At 50.9% G+C, this 17,256-nt stretch overlaps 1 protein-coding gene across 1 annotated transcript; it reads right to left on the reverse strand.

Annotated features, from left to right (window-relative positions):
- Window positions 1-1,009: 1,009 nt before the first annotated feature.
- LOC123953870 lies at window positions 1,010-12,929 on the reverse strand. The gene is made up of 6 exons (XM_046024341.1): window positions 12,294-12,929; window positions 11,919-12,042; window positions 9,112-9,326; window positions 8,390-8,460; window positions 8,034-8,138; window positions 1,010-1,199 (listed from the first exon to the last, which is right to left on the reverse strand). The coding sequence occupies exons 1-6, from the start codon at window positions 12,927-12,929 to the stop codon at window positions 1,025-1,027; spliced, it is 1,326 nt and encodes a 441-aa protein (XP_045880297.1). The 3' UTR covers window positions 1,010-1,024.
- Window positions 12,930-17,256: the final 4,327 nt, after the last annotated feature.

Below are 17,256 nucleotides of genomic sequence, written 5' to 3' on the forward strand. Positions count from 1 at the left end.
CTCCAGGCCCCTCTTCTGGGCGAATTAGGGGCAAGTAGCCATTAAGTCCAAAAATCTAAAGCCCTCATGCATCTCTACCCCTTATGGACCCTTCCTTTGACCAGATCACTATGCTCATGTGCTCCAGCCTGAGCCCTTGGCCTCCATCTACACCAACGCACTGGGTGATCTTGCGCAGCCTTGTGGCTTTAAATATTACTTGTATCCCTTGATTCTCATCATTAGACGGCCAACACTCCAGATTCCTGACCTCTACTTAGATACCCCTGATCTCAAATTTAACATGTCTGGTCAAAACAGAATTCTCCATCCTCCTTCTTCCCCGTACTCAACTGTACCACTAGCCAGTCACCCAAAGTCAGCTTCTCGGGCCTTTCTCATCTCATGGCTGCCTTCTTCTCATTTTCTAGGTTTCAATATAAACGTCATATCCTCAGAGATGCCCTCCCTGACAGCCCACTGCATACATGTCCAACTCAGCTCCCACAGGACTTACCACAACTTAGAACCCTGTTGTTAGATCTCTGCACTGGTTACACACACACACAATAGGATGTAAGCTCCTTAAGAGCAGGGACCCCCCCAACCACTTAGCTTGTTATCTCCAGTCCCAAACAAGGTGTGGGGCATACACAAGGGTTCAGTGAATATCTGCTAACACCCAGCAGTCACCAAGCATTTAGTGAGGACTCATATCTCACATGCAGGTTTGATTCTCAGGTTACTGCGTGAGGGGAGTCACTGTCTCATGCTCTCTCTCGCTCTCTTAAAAAAAAAAAAAAAAAAGTACCATGGCTCAATTCCCATATGAGAGTGCAAGCAAGGGGACTACACACTACCACCAATCTGACCAATTACCGGATGCAGGCTCAGGCCGCCGGGGCCTCAGGCTTGCACCACCCTGACCACCTCTTCTGGCTGGAGGAAGCCCATGGGACTGTAAAGCTTCTAGGGAGCCCAGCACAAGCAAGCACCTCCACAGGAACTTTATTCACTCCTCTAGCCATGGTCTGTAGGGAAGAAGTTATGGGCTCCTCTTGGGAGGCACAGACTCTGAGCTGCTGGGGTCGTTCTCAGAGTCATCTTTGGGTCTTGGCACAGGCTGGAACTTGAGCAAGACAGGCGGGGTGAAGATGGAGGCTTTCACAGGAGAGAGTGGCGTCTCTTTGGTCTTGGGGGAGCCACAACAAGCCGAGGTCCTGTGCAGGAGATAGCCAAGACATGTCCATGAGGTGGGATACCGGCACAAAGAGCCACCAGAAGTACACATAACAAAACCAGAGGCTGTGGCATGGCTCTCAGGGCATTTCTACTTCCAGAACTCTCTCCCATGGATGATTGTTCCAGGCTGTTCACCGCAGCAATGTTTGTGATTGTGAAAACCTGGAAACCACCTAAACATTCCTCTGTGGCTAAAGGAATGGCTAAAGGAACCACGGCCGCCATGTGACAGGCTGTTCTGCAGCTGTTGGACTGACGTAGGTCGGAAGACCCCGGCAAATAACGATCCCCAAGTGATACAGTAGTGGCAAAATGCCAGCTGCTGGAAAGTATGCTGCTGGGAAGTATTATGCAATATAATCCTGTGTTGGTTACAAAATTAACCAGTGTATTTGTGTGTGTGTGTGTTAGAAGGGTACACATGAAACTCTTGGCAGTGGGACTCCGAGCAGGGGCCTCTTATATTTTACATACTCATTTCTCTATTACAAACTTTTTCCCATAGAACGTGTCCTGCTTTTGTAAACTTTTTAAAGCCAATTAAAAATACCCCAGTTTTGACGACAACATCAGGAGAACACAGCTCACTCAGAAAGCAATATGTAACAAGAGCCTAAAATTGTCCTCATCAGGGCAATGTTTCAACGAGCAAGAATGGTTGAGGAAATCTTCCATCCATACAATGGAACACTGTGCATCTATTTTTGGTGAATGTAAGTCTATTTCTAAAGACATGAGAAGAAACACATTCCACAGCTGGCTATGAAACTGCCCAACAGGACAGTCCCAATGAGGTGACAGACTACCAGACGTGTATAGATATGCATCTCCACAGGGAAAAGACAATTATATGCTAGTGCCGGTTATTTCTGGCAGTAGGAATAGGGGTGGTTTGGTATGGCTTTTCTTCTCCTTTGTGTGTGGTTTTCAGATTGCCCACAGTAAATACGTATTGTTTTAGAGTCTGAAAAAAGAGCCTTTTGAAAACTGTTCATACCATTTCCCTTATAATTCCGCTTCAGGAAATTCATCTGAAATTCAGGAATGGTTTAGCACATAAAGACTTTAATCCTCGTGGAAAAGCAACCAGAAGCACCTCGTGTGTTCATGGAAGCCCCAAGTGGTGTTAGGTAAGGGACTGTACTACAGACAAAGGATATCATACAGCCAATGAAGCTCGACTTCAAAAGACCATAAAGAAGTGGACCCGTCCCCATGGCCTTGATGAGTGACAAAGGCAAGATTAAAAAAAATGACATTGTCTAACTGAATCACACCTTTATAAAATGATGCCTAGAGAAAGCTAGAAGGTATCTTGACAGCAATGCTCTGATAGGGTCCAGCCCCAGTGCATGGCCCCATAATTCTGTGAGGATCTGGTAAGGCCAACGCCTCACTTTTACATGTTGCTTCATGACAACACTGTGCGTGTTTGCTGACAACCCCTTCTCTGTCACCCAGCTGTCAGTCCCCTTCCTATCCCTTCATCCCACCTACTTCTGATCTGACTGCATAGCCTACTGCTTCCACTTAGACATAATTCATGAATCTACATGATCAGGTTTATAATTTTATGTCTGCATAATATTCCATAATTCAGTGAATGCAAATTTAAGCTGTTTCCAGTTTTTCTTTTACATGACACTGCCCCAGACATTTTGGTACACAATCGCTTTTTTCTTTCCCTTCATCATCTCCTTGGGGCCAGCTTCCAGGACTGAAAATACCAGAGCAGGGCCGCCTGCTCTGATGGCTCAGCTGGTTAAGTGTCTGCCTTCGGCTCAGGTCATGATCCTGGTGTCCTGGGATGGAGCCCCATGTCAGGCTCCCTGCTCAGCGGGGAGCCTGCTTCTCTCTCTCTTTCTCTCTCTGCCACTCCCCCTGCTTGTGCTTGCTTTCTCTCGAATAAAACAACAACAACATGGGGGCGCCTGGGTGGCTCAGTGGGTTAAGCCGCTGCCTTCGGCTCAGGTCATAATCTCAGGGTCCTGGGATCGAGTCCTGCGTCGGGCTCTCTGCTCAGCGGGGAGCCTGCTTCCCTCTCTCTCTCTCTCTCTCTCTCTCTCTGCCTGCCTCTCTGCCTGTTGTGATTTCTCTCTGTCAAATAAATAAATAAAATCTTTAAAAAAACAACAACAACAACAACAAAACAACTAACAGAGCAAAGAATTTAAAAACTCCTATGGGTCCTGATGTTCTGATAAACTGCCTTTTGAAAGGACTAACCTTATACTTCTGTGCTTCAAAAGGCACCAGGGAGAAGGTGTGAAGACCATCCACATAGTGGGAGGAAACACTTGCAGATCCTATGTCTGATAAGGGCCTTGTGGCTTTGGCAGTTGCTCAAGATACAGACTTACCATATGACCCAGCAATTCCACTCTTAACGGGGATACCCAAGAAAACTGACAACCATGTCCTCACAGACACTAAGCCACAAATGTTCCTAACAGTATTATTCACAAGAGCCAAAAAATGGAAATAGAAGTAGAAAAGAAATGGAAGTAGAAATGCCCTGAGAGCCATGCCACAGCCTCTGGTTTTGTTATGTCCAATGTCCATCTGCTCATGGACAGATAGAGAAAACGAGGTATTATAGCCATACAATGGAATACCATTCCACCAAAAGAAAGTCAACCCATAGAATGTACACACCAAAAGGGAACCAGGATGGAGACTATGACTTTTTGGTGATAATGATGTCAGTTCAGGCTCTTCGGTTGTTAACACACATCCACTCCAGAGTGGATGTTGTTCATGAGGGCAGCTGTGCACATACTGGGGGTGAGGGGCATGTGGGAACTCTCTGTTCTTTCCTATCGGTTTTGCTGTGAATCTGAAACTGCTCTAAGAAAGATGTGGCTTGGGTGCCTGGGTGGCTCAGTGGGTTAAGCCTCTGCCTTCAGCTCAGGTCATGATCTCAGGGTCCTGGGATTGAGGCCCGCATCGGGCTCTCTGCTCAGCAAGAATCCTGCTTCCCCCTCTCTCTGCCTGCCTCTCTGCCTACTTGTGATCTCTCGCTCTCTGTCAGATAAATAAATAAAATCTTAAAAAAAAAACAAAAATTTGTCTTAAAAAAGAAATTTAAGAAACAGGAAATTCGTATGTTAACTAACTCAAATTTAAATTTAAAAATTTTAAAATATTTTATTTATTTGACAGAGAGATATCACAAGTAAGCAGAGAGGCAGGCAGAGAGAGAGGGGGAAGTAGGCTCCCGCTGAGCAGAGAGCCCGATGTGGGGCAATACCCCAGGACCCCGAGTCAAGACTTGAGCTGAAGTCAGAAGCTTAACCTACTGAGCCACTCAGGCGCCCCTAAATAAAAATTTTTAAATTTTTAAATTTAAAAAAAGATTTTATTTAGTTACTTACAGAGAGAGAGAGAGATCACAAGCTGGTGGATTAGCAGGCAGAGGGAGAGGGAGAAGCAGGCTCACCCCCGAGCAAGGAGCCCAACGTGGGGCTCGATCCCAGGATGCCAGGATCACGACCCGAGCCAAAGGCAGTCGCCAAACAACTGAGTCACCCAGGCACCCCTAAATACAAATTTTTAAAAATAAAAAATAAAATAAATTATCCCCAAGGGCACCTGGGTGGGTCAGCCAGTTAAACATCCAACTCTTGGTTTTGGCTCAGGTTGTGACCTCAGCGTTTTGAGATCGAGTCCTGCGTCAGGCTCCACGCTCAGTAGAGTCTGCTTGAGATTCTCTCTCTCCCTCTCCCTCTCTCTCCCCACCCACTACCACTCGCATGCACGCACTCGCTCTCGCTCCAAAATAAATAAAATCTTTAAAAATAAATAAATAAAAATAAACTATTCTGCCAATTCAAATATATAAACAGGAAATTTGAGTTAACACATGCTATGACATGGATGAACCTTGTAAACGTTATGCTAAATGAAAGAAGCCAGTCGCGAAAGACCATGTTATTGTATGGTTTCATTTATATGAAAAGTCCAGAACAGGCAAATCCACAGAGAGTAGGTTAATGGCTGCCTAGGGCCAGGGGATGGAGGAACTGGGGGGTGACAGCTAAGTGGTGCTAGGGTTTCTTGTTTGTATTCTGTTGTAGTAAAATATACATAAAATTTACCATTTTCACCATTTGTGTGTACAATTCAGTGCCATTAGATACATTCACAATGTCTTGAGACCATCACCACTATCTATTCCCAGGAACCGTACCAATTAAGCAACAACCCACTTCCTTCTCCCAGTTCTTGGTAACCTCTCATCTACTTTGTCTTGAGGACTCTGGAACCATACAGTAATTTGTCCTCTCGTGCTGGCTTCTTTCACTTGTTTCAACATTGTTATATCGCTAGATCACATTTTGTTCATCTTAGATACACTTGGGTTGTCTCCTCCTTTTGGCCACTGTGATGCCAGTACTATGGAGATTCATGGGCAAGCATGTGAGTCTCTCTACTTGACTTCTTTCAGCCATATACCTGGGAGTGGAATTACTGGGTCATATGGCAATTCTATGCTCAACATTTTGGGGAACCACCATGCCTTTTTGCCATGGTGGCTGCCCCATTTTCATTCCCACCAGTCACATGCTAGAGTTCCAATTTCTCCCCATGCTCATCAATATGCCATTGATGTTAAGAGCCATCCTGGTGGGTGGGATGTGGTATTTCACTGTGTTCATTTGCATTTCCCTGATGTCTAGTGATGGGGAGCATCTTTTCCTAGGTTTATTGGCCATTTGTATGTCTTCCTTGAAGAAATGTCTATTCAAGTCCTTTGCCCATTTTCTGGAATGGGTTTTTTATTGTTGATTTATAAATCTTTTCTCCCATTCTATGTGTTATCTTTTCACTCCCTTCTTTTGGACATGATAGCAATGTTCTAAAATTGGACTGTGGGCATGTTTGCACAAATGTGAATATATAAAAGGCCACTAAAGTGAACATTTTAGTATATGTGCTGCCGAAGCGAGCACTAAAGTGAACATTTTAAATGGGTGAATTCATATGATGCTCAAAGACCTTTTAAAAGAAAAAAGCCAATATATAGTATTTTCACAACAAAAATGATTCTCTTCCTAAAGCCCTTACAGCACTGGATTCTCTTCACTTGGGGCTTTTTTTTTTTCTTTTCCAAGATTTTATTTACTTATTTTTCAGACGGAGAGAGCAAGAGAGCAAGCACAAGCAGGGAGAACAGCAGGCAGAAGCAGAAGCAGGCTCCCTACTAAGGACTAAGGAGTCCAATGTGGGACTCGATCCCAGGGCCCTGAGATCATGACCTGAGCCGAAGGCAGACACGCAACTGACTGAGCCACCCACAAGTCCCTACCTGGGGCTTTTTGATAGGCAGAGAACACACATCCTAGCAACCTTAACATGCAACATCTTTCATTACTAAGGAAACCAAAAACATATTTAAAGGTTTGTTTACACTTTGGGTGTCTTCGTGAATAAACTTTCCATCAACTAAATTTAGAATCATCTCTGGGGCACCTGGGTGGCTCAGTGGGTTAAAGCCTCTGCCTTCGGCTTAGGTCATGATCTCAGGGTCCTGGGATCAAGCCCCACATCGGGCTCTCTGCTCAGCAGGGAGCCTGCTTCCCCACTCTCTCTCTCTGCCTGCTTGTGATCTCGCTCTTTTAAATAAATAAATAAAATCTTTTAAAAAAATAGAATCATCTCTATAGAACTGTGCAGGTTTCTTACATAAGTCATTTGCGTTCTCACTCACTGCTAGTGGGAATCCAAAATGGCACAACCACTTCAGTTGTTTCTTTAAAACGAAACATAGGATCACCATGTGATCCAGCCACCGTGCTCCTTGGTAAGAGATTTGAAAACTTATGTCCGTACGAAAACTTGGAAGCAACCAAGATGTCCTCCAGCAGCTGGCTGGATAAACTACAGTGTACCCAGTTATTCAGTGCTGAAAAGGAATGAGCCAGCCACGAGAAGACATGGAGGAACCGTATGTGAAAGAAACCAATCTGGAACGGCTATATACTGTATGATCCCAAGTATGTAATATCCTGGCAAAGGTAAAATCATGGAGACAGTAAAAAGATCAGTGGTAGTCAGGGGTTGGGGGGCGGGAGGGATGAACGGCTGGAGCATGGAGGACTTTGAAGGCAATCAAGCTATTCTGCAGGACACTATGATAGGGGACACCTGTCATTTTACATTTGTCCAAACCCATAGAATGCACAACACCAAGAGTGAGCCCATACATATGGACTCTGGGTGATGATGTGTCAATGTCGGTTCATCAGTTTTAAGGTGGGGGACGTTGATAGTGGGGGGGTGGGGTCTGTGCCTGAGTAGGGGGAGGGGGATCTGAGAACTCTCAGCACTTTTCCAGTTGGCTGTGAATATAGAACTCCTCTAAAAAATAGCTATTTTAAAAAAATCATCTGATGCAATGAAGCAGCCAGTCTACGTACATACTTTGAAATAACCCTCCACAGAATGCCATGGGAAATACTCACCACCACCATAAATGTCGAAAACGGGTGATTAAAACAAACAAGCAAACAAACCACATATTCAGTAAATCTCTGATTTGCAAAACACATGTGTGTAAACCTTAGGGCTACCCACAGTTGATGGAATCGTTCCCTTTCTGGTGCGTCTTTGAGCTGCTTGTTGCCCATTCTCTGCATTTACACACTCTAGGAAGGGGGAGTGACTTTTCCAGCACCCGGCTACATTAGGGCCCTTTCAGGAAATGCGAAGGACCACCACACAGAATGTTTTTTTGGCCCTCATATACACTGCCATGATGCCATCAAGCCAGGATGACATCCCACCCCAGAGAGGCTCAGAGGCACGCTTACCAGGGGAAGCCAGGGCAGTGGAGCTTGTGCGCACTGCTTCCAGCCAGGTACGAGAAATGGAAGCCTCCGGGATTGAGGACCAAGGGGGTCAGATCAACCATGTGTCTGCAAGACAGGGCAGGGAGGGGAGCATCAGCTCTGGGCTCCTCCTGGACAGGCCCTCCCACAGGGACTCCCGGGCGCAGAGCAGACCTCTATGAGCCTTGACTCCGTCCCTATAAAATGGGGATAACAACTCCTCTGGATTGTGGTGAGGATGAACAAGGTAGGGAAAAATGGGAACCAAGCACGGTCCACAATGTGCTCCCTAAAATGCTCTTTCCATTTGCCCTGAGCCTAGAATCCATTCCTTCCACCTCTTTGGGTTCGATGACAGGCCAGCCCAATTCAGTTTCACTTCTGACCTTGCAACCTCCAACTTCTCCATCTGCAGGAAATAAGGGAAATCTTAGGATAAGTTTGGGGGCTTGTGGGGAAGAAAAACACCTTATACAAGAACTAGGGAAACTATGTGACTGTCATTCATTCAGCAAATCCATCGGGGTCATCCTTCGTGCCCACCTCAAGCTTGGTGTTAAGAGGGACGGGATGGGGAAGCTGGGAACTGAGAGAGGATGAGGAGGTTGCCTGGCTTGAGAGTGAGGGACAAGCAGGGGCCAGGAGAGGGCAGTAGTTAGGAAGGCACTGCAGAGGCACTTAAAGAGAGTGGGAAGGAGAACACCAGCCATGAGGTGGGACAGGCATGAGGCTGGAGATGTTGGGGGTGTGGCAGCCATGGTTCTCCACCTGTCCTTTAGGCGCCCCAAGATTCTGCCCCATGGTGGCTGCCTCGTTCAGCTGAGGCCAAGCAAGTGAAACTCCATGCCTCCAACCCTTCATCCAGAGCACACCCCTTTTATCTGCTTTATCTATCAACATTCTACCCAAGATTTTGCCTCCAGACAGCGTTGTGCCACTTAAAAACAAAGTTCTGACAGTCACTGCCGCGGGCCCAGGAGAGCCGCGGGGTTGGCTCTGAGCACAGGGGCGGAGGCTGCCCCTCCCAGGGCCCCGTGGAATGTGGGATGAGCTCACTGACCGACTTGCTGGGCAACGGAGGGAAGGGACCAAAGACCCTAGGCATAGTGTAGACAGGAGGCGATGGGGCCACCACAGAGGCCATGGTGGTGGCGGGTGACGGCAGTGGGGGAGGTGGCAGCAGGGCTGGTGGCAGGCATGGGGAGGTTGATTGGTCTCTCAAGAGGATGGGTTCCGGTTTCTTCAGTTTTCGCTTTCTTCTCTTCTTCTTGGCATCTGTGACAAAAGGGACCAATGAGGGCCTCCGCTGTGGCCAGAACAGGGCAGAGCAGAGGTTGAACAATGGTGTAGGCTCTTCACAAGCTTCCTCTCACAAAGGGTACCATGTAAGAACATCCAGAGCCACTGCTGACAGGCACCAACATGTACCATCCTACCGACCCCACAGCCACCCCCACAAGGAAAGGGTATTTTTGTCTCTCTCTCTCTCTCACACACAAGCAGAACTGGAAGCTCCCACTGTACAAAGCCCAGGCAGGACCCACACCCTGATGGTCTTCAAGGCCAGAATCTTGAGGGGATGGAACAGAGTACCACCCTCTAGGGGGGCTGGGCTTTTCCCAAGCAGGTCAGTCTGCCGCCTCCCCCAAACCTTGTGGAAAGCTCCTGATTCAGCCAGGCCTTTCATGGGGTATCCAGGCCCTGGAAGGTGAGTTCACCAGCTACACCCAGCTCCAGGGCCATCCTGGGGGTGTGCAAAGGCCCTTTCCTCTGTAAGGAAATCCTTCTATAGGAGAAGGGCACTCAGGGAGGGAGTCTTTGAGTAACAGGACTCTGGGGCCTGCCCCCTCTCCTATTTCCACGTTAGGTTTTCTTCCTATATTCCATGAGTCTGAGTATTTCTACTGGACACCAGCAAAGTGGGTATGAACAGGTGCCTCATACAGCTCAGTGAAAGGGCTCATCTAGGGGCGTATGGGTGGCTCAGTGGGTTAAAGCCTCTGTCTTCAGCTCAGGTTATGGTCCCAGGGTCCTGGGATCGAGCCCCGCATTGGGCTCTTTGCTCAGCAGGAAGCCTGCTTCCTCCTCTCTCTCTGCCTGTCTCTCCAACTACTTGAGCTGTCTGTCAAATAAATAAATAAATAAAATCTTGAAAAAAAAAAGAAAGAAAGAAAGAAAGAAAGGGCTCATCTAGAATGATGATCACTACCACCCGTGAGCACTGACCTGGAGGCGAAGAGCCCAAGCCCTAGAGCAACCCATATCTGAGTTCCAGTCTAGACTCTACTACTTACCACATGCCACTGTTGTCACATTGTTGGCTACCCTCCCTGGGCCTCTATGTCCTCGTCTGTAAAATGAGTTTAATAGCATGGACACTTCCTCGGGAGGCTGTGTGAGAGTGATACATGCTGCGGGCCCATCAGATGAAATGTGGAGCACTCACACTGAGCATCATGGAAAGTGAGAGACCCAGGTGAGCCAGGCCTCCTCATACAATGAAGAAAGCCACGCCACCACTAGCTAGTGTATCACTGAAGGCAAATGCACCACAAGAACTGAACCTGCATCTGATCAAGGCTTTAGAGCAAATGCCCAAGAAATACAGGGAGAGGAGGACAAGACAAACAGCACCAGGGGACCCTAACAACAGATACAAATCCAGTGAGCGCAATGTCCCAAAGGACAACACAGCTCTTCAAGTTGATGGCATGGGAGGAGTAAGGGGAGAGCATCCCACCTCAAAGGGACTCCAACAGACATGGCCATCCCTCACTTGGCATCCCCATGTGGTCACTAGTGTGGTCCCCTTTCATTTCACCCTCACAAGTGTGCCAACATGGACGCAAAGTACATGGCCATCCTAGTGAAAAGGAACCTCAAAGGACCTAACACCCAAATATTAAGTATCAGCTAATATTAAGAAATTGTTGTCAGGGGCGCCTGGGTGGCTCAGTGGTTAAGCCTCTGCCTTCGGCTCAGGTCATGATCTCAGGGTCCTGGGATGGAGACCCGCATCGGGCTCTCTGCTCAGCAGGGAGCCTGCTTCCTTCCCCTCTCTCTGCCTGCCTCTCTGCCTACTTGTGATCTCTCTCTGTCAAATAAATAAATCTTAAAAAAAAAAAAAAAATTGTTGTCAGGCACCTGGGTGGCTCAGTTGGTTAAGCATCTGCCTTCAGCTGGGGTAGTGATCTCAGGGTCCAGGGATGGAGAGCCCCATATCAGGCTCCCTGCTCTGAGCCTGCTTTTCCTTCTCCCTCTGCCCCTCCCCCTGCTCCTGCAAGCATGCACTCTCTCCATCAAATACATAGATAAATAAATCTTTTTTTTTTTAATTTTTTTAATATTTATTTTTATTTGTTTATTTACAGCATAACAGTGCTCATTGTTTTGGCATCACACCCAGTGCTCCATGCAGTACGTGCCCTCCCTATTACCCACCACCTGGTTCCTCAACCTCCCACCCCCCCAGATAAATAAATCTTTAAAAAAAAAGAAATTGTCAAAATCTAGGTAACATCGTAATTATAAAACGTCTTTTAACAGATCAAAAAGCATTCTAAAGGATCCAAGAATACAATGTCTGAGATTTCCCCCAAAACACTCCAGAAAAAGGAAAGGGGGGGAACAGAGCCCGAAGCAAGTATGGCAAGATGGGGATACTTGCTGAAGCTGAAGGGTGGCTGGTCCCTGAGTGTTCTCTGTGGTCTCCAGTTTTGTATATGTTCGTTGTCTTAATACTTTAAAAATGAACACCAAATTACAAAAAAAAAAAAAAAAAAAAAAAAGTGCCAAGCAGAGAACCAGAGATAAGGGAACCTGTCAGGTTTCCTGGATTACTGAAGTCAGGCAGGGGCTGAACCTCACCCTGGGAGTAGAGGTGCACGCGGTGGATCCCCTTCTTCAGCTGCTCTAGGCGCTGGTGCATCTCCAGGGCACCCATGCTGTTGCAACAATTCAGCTCCCCCTGAACTGCACAGAAGAACTTGGCCTACGACAAAGGGAGAGGCAGAGCAGGAGGAGGCCAGACAGGTGAGCCGCCTGCCAGCTCCACTCCCCAAGCTGGGCAGCCTGGACTTCTGGAATAACCCCACCCTGCAGCTTCAGGTAGGCCCGAGGGTTCCCACCCCACCCCACCCCACCCCACGTCACCTACCCTCGCAGGAGGAGCAGGAGCGGAGCGAGCACCCGCCCCCGTGGTCCCCACCCCGCCTCCCCCCCTGCAGCCCCGCCGGCTCGCACCCAGAGGAAGGAGAGGAGCCCGCGCCCCTCGTACTCGGCCAGCTTGCCCTTGCGCACCACCCTCTCGGCCAGCGCAGGGTTGCGGTCGATGCTGCGGAAGAGGCGGCGCAGCGCGCGCTCCGTGTAGGTGGCCGCCTGCCTCTCGAAGTCCTCCTCGGAGATGAGGTGGCAGAAAGTCACACTCTGGGGAAACTCGCTGTCGAACTCGTCCAGGACCTCCATCCCAGAGTGGCTGCGGGCGGCCCAGGCGGCCTGGGGGCGGAGCGGCCGTCGGGGCGGGGCCACCGAGCATCCAGGCGCGGCGACCCCCACCCCGAGCCCGCCCCCGAACGTTGGGGGGGAAGGGGCAGGTCCCAAGGGGCAGGGATCGGGTCGCCGTGAGCGGCCGGGGCCCGTCGGGGCGGGGACCGCAGGGGACGCACCTGCTCTCTGCCCCACAGCCGCCGCGCGGACGCAGCCTCCCTCCGCGTGCAGCCGCCACCGCCCCGACCGCTTTAGCCAATCCCACCCCCGGCGCTGGCGAGCGGAGGGGCCAATCCGCGTGAGGCGGTCGCACGTGACAATGCCCCCCACTCTGGGCATGCGCTCTGAAACCTTCGACGGGGTAAACGCCGCTGCGCTCCGCGGAGGCCCCATCCCGCTGGCGTGTTGCAGACCTTGATCAGGGAGTTGGCGGTGGCCGCGCAAGGAACATGGTCAGCCTCAGTACTCTTCCAACTTTAAGGCTCTCACCCCTCCCCATTCCGCCTGCTCGCCCTCCCTTCTTGAGGTCTGTAGACAACACCCCAAGGGCTTCTTCACTCAGTCCCTAACTCCTATACTCAGACTTCACTCTTCTCCTGATTTACTCTCCAGCATTAAACCCAGCCCTCCCCAGCTTCTGTCTTTTCTCTTCCCCTGTATAACCACTCGTTTACTCTGTACTCGAAGTTACCTCTTCACCAGCATCTCCAGGTGCTCCTGACGCATTTGAGAAGGTCCCGTCCTCGCGGTACCATCTGGGACGATCCTACCCCACTTCTTGGTCCTAACTCGAAGCTGCCTTAACTCTAACCAGCGTCTCAGGCTCAGAACTCCCTTGAATTCCAGAACCACATCCAAGTTTTGGCTGGAGACGTTTCTTGGGCGTCTCATGCTGAACATACACCGAGTTTGGCATACAGCTTCTTCCCTCCCAACCCCAAACCGGCTTCTCTCCTCCCTCTCCTACTTGGTTGGTGATGTCACCACCATCCACCGCAGCCACACTGATAAGGGGGTCCATCCTGGATCGCTTCCTCTCTGTCACCTTCCAAACCACTTCACCCCGATCAACCTGAGATCCATGGAGTGTATCTGAGAAGTCTAAAGAAATTTTTCACCTCCCACTACCAAACCACCACCCTCTAGGTTCTGCTGTCCCCGACATAGGAGATGGCCCTCACTTCCTCCCGCTTTGAGATCAGAGAGCAACCAAGGAGGAAACAACCAAGGAGGAAAAAAATTTTAGCCTAGGGATGCAAACAGATATGATACACATGGGTTCAAATCTTCATTCTACTTCCTGTTGCCGTGTGACTTAAAGACTTTGAAATATACAGTATGTGCCTTTTTATATACAGTACAAGTAACCTCTGAGGGATCAAGCAGACCCCTAATTAGGCCCCCCACCACGTTATGCTAATAATATTTCACACTTCATGTACTTTTTTTTTTTTTTTAAGTTGTATTAGTCCCCTCCTCTGTGCCAGGCAGTGCCGAGAGAGATATAAAAAGGGACATTGTCCCTGCCCTCAGGGCTCCCAGTCTGATGAGGACTTCGGCCACAATGAGAAATTTCGATCTAGCAGGCTCTGCTGGAGGGATATTGGATGCCAAGAAAGGCTTTCCCTGGGAGGGAACATTTGAGCAAAGCCCTGAGTTCACAAGCATCCCCCAGCAGGGGCCAGAGACATCTGTGTGAGGGTCTCCAGCCAGTGGGTGCAAAATCTGCACAGAAATAAGGATGGCCACCACCAGCCATGGATGCCCGGTCTTCTACCCTCTTCCCCGGGTAGGGGTGAAGCTGACATCTTGATGTGCTCAGCCAGGGGTGAGGGGTACTCCCAAATGCCCATCTGGAAACCTAGGCCTCCTCTCAAAGGAAGCAGGCTTGAATGACTGTCCCTGGGCACACAAAAGCCTTTTGCATTATGGTAGGTCCTGATGGAGGAGGTGACCTTGCAGGCACACCTGGGCCCTGGCTCCTTGGCAGTCCCCCTAATTGTAGCAGTTAGGATGGGCATGCCAGGTACCTCTTGGTCCCTCCTGCAGTCTCAGGGCAGCGTACCTCCCTGTAAGAGAACAAGCTGGCATGGTTGATGGGTATCACCTAGGGGCTTCATGGCCCAAGTCCACCCACCCACCCCACATGGTGCTGCTGCTAAGAACCCAGGAGAATGTTCTCTCCAGAGTCTGACCCTCCCCAAGCCCTCAAGGAGGGCGGGGTGTAGCCCACCTGTGCATGGTCAAAGTTGAGCTGGGTCTGAGCCAGGCAACACAGTGGGTCTCCATTTCTCCACAAGGCCCTGACCAAAGCTGAAGTCCCCAGTCTTACCCAGGAAGTTGGTGTGGAAAGATCTTCTTCAAAGCAGAGCTTTTCTGAATCCAGGGCCTCTGCCCCTGCTCCTGTCCAGCCATAACCCAGAAGAAGAATTTGTGGGAGGACCCCCCAGCTCTGCACTCACCTAGTCCTCTGATGGAGGGGTCAGTCCCGTTCCACACCTACTCCTCACTGCTAGCAAGCGCACTGAGGCAGCAAAACTCCCTGCCTTCAGGCGCTATGGGTGGTGGGCTGGGCCTGACCGATGCCCTTTCATCATTGCACTGCTTCCCAGCGGCCCACAGTAGTGCAACAGGGAAAGAGTGTCAGGCAGGCCTGCCAGCGCCTCTGGCCTCTCCTGGTGGTGGTCTGTGAGGATCTGACCTGGAATGCAGGCCCACTGGGGTGGGGCTTCTGCCTGGGGGGAAGGGTGCCCTCTGACCCTAGAGGCCCAGGCCTGGCCAGGATCTCAAGTTTCCATGGAGAAGGGAGCGAGGCCAGGGACGGGGGGAAGGGAGGTCCTGTAGGCCCAAGGGGCCTGTCCTGGGGAGGAGGTTGGTAGTGTGGGGAAGGTGGGTTTCCCAAGGCTGGTCCCAGATGCTTTGACAATATCATTGCACTGCTTCTCAGAGCACAGTAGTGCAACCTCGTCAGAGCACCTGGGGCCAGCAGGAGGGACCCCCACAGTCCCCAATAAGCCCAGGGCGGGAAGCTCAACCGTGGATGGGTGGGTGGGGCTAGAGGCCCTGTCCTGGACCTCGAGGCGAGGAGGGTTTCGGCAGGGCTGCGGTCCTAGAGGTCGTCAGAAGGTCCTGGACCTTCCCCAGCACGCTCCACATTGCGGTGCGGGAGAGACCCCAGACCGAGGGGTCGCTCCAACCCAGGAGCGGGAGCGGACGGGGGAGGGGGCAAACACACAAAGGAGAGGGACCCGCGCTCCGCCGCAGTCCGAAGCCCACTCCCGCACGGAGCCAGGGTGGGTACAGCCCGACGACCCTACGGCCTCATTCGGTCTGCGGCTCCGAGAGAAGGAGGGTGGCCCCATTCCGAACGGCGCACCCCTGCCGGCTCAGGCCCCCATCCCTGGCCCCTAGCCCCCAACTTGGTTTCCAGTCCTAAAGATTCACTGCCTGGAGGCCCAGAGCGAAGCAAAGGAACAAGGGAGGCTTCCCGCCCTTCTGGAGTCCCCTGCGCGGAGAGGGCGCCCAGGGTCCGGGCTGCGCCCCTCTGCACAGTTCCGCCGGGTAGGGCCGCCCTGCGGGTGCCCTCCACCTCGGACCCTGCTACTCACGCGGTGGGACGCCCCTTCCAAACCAGGCCGGGGGCAGGACGCGGAAGGTTAGCGAGAGAAAGGTCCTGGCGGTTGGTCGCCCCCGTCGTCCACATCAGGACGACCCCGCACCTCGTGGCGCCCTCTCGCTCGCCGGCTCCATCTTTAACGCGCTGACAGTCGGCGGGGCCCGGCCCCCGGCTTCTTAGCATAACGCCGCACTCATTGGCCGGAGCCGGCGCGGGGTTTCGCCTCCTGCACGCCTATTGGCTAAAACCGGAGCGATTTCAAAATAGCCTCCGGGTTCCGATTGGCCGGGAGCCGGCCAAGTCCCCAGCTCCGTGGTTTTAACAATGAGTACTACAAACACTTTCTCCCCATTCATAACTTATCAAAAGGAATTTTGCCCGCCTTTTCTCAGCTCCAGTCTCTGCGAGTTTAATAGCGGCGCGAGCGAGAGCGCTTGGAAGCCCGGAGGGGGGCGCCGTCAGCGCAGTTGAGCCCACTGGGAAGAGGCCTGCGATCCTGAGAGAATGCCCGAAACCTCTGTGTAGTTCTCTGTGGAGCAGGGCCGCGCGGGCTGCTTCATTTTGCGTGTTGATATCTCTCCCTGTGCTTCCCGAACAAGATGCTCGGCTGCAGTGGACTTCCCGGCTAGGGTAGCCCCCGCTCGGCACCCAACCCCAACTCATCGCCTGGCTTGACCTGGAGCCACACGATTAGGCCTGAGCTGCAGAGACCTGGTCCTGGAGCCAGTGAAGCCTTGTGGATCTGTGGGAGGTGCGGGGAAGAGGGTGTTAGCTTGAGTCCCCCACAATTGTTATCCACTTTGTGGAAACGCATTAAGAGCCTACCCAGAGCTGATGACCCAGAAAGATATACACCGTTCAGCCCTCACACAGCTGCAGTGTGTGTGTGTGGGGGGGGGGGGGGGGGGGTTGCTTAGACTATAGTGCATCGCTGCCTGCCCGCCCCCTCCATTTTATTCTCTCAGTCCAATGGCGGAGAGCAAATGTTTCTGAGGCAGGTACTGCTGGGTTGAAACTTTATAGCATCCTGCTGTCTCATCTGCAAAATTAAGACAATTGAACCTGCTTCATAGAATTATTACCAGGAGCAAATGAGATGCTGTA

Source organism: Meles meles, chromosome 12 (assembly GCF_922984935.1).
Source record: "Meles meles chromosome 12, mMelMel3.1 paternal haplotype, whole genome shotgun sequence".
NCBI lineage: Eukaryota > Metazoa > Chordata > Mammalia > Carnivora > Mustelidae > Meles > Meles meles.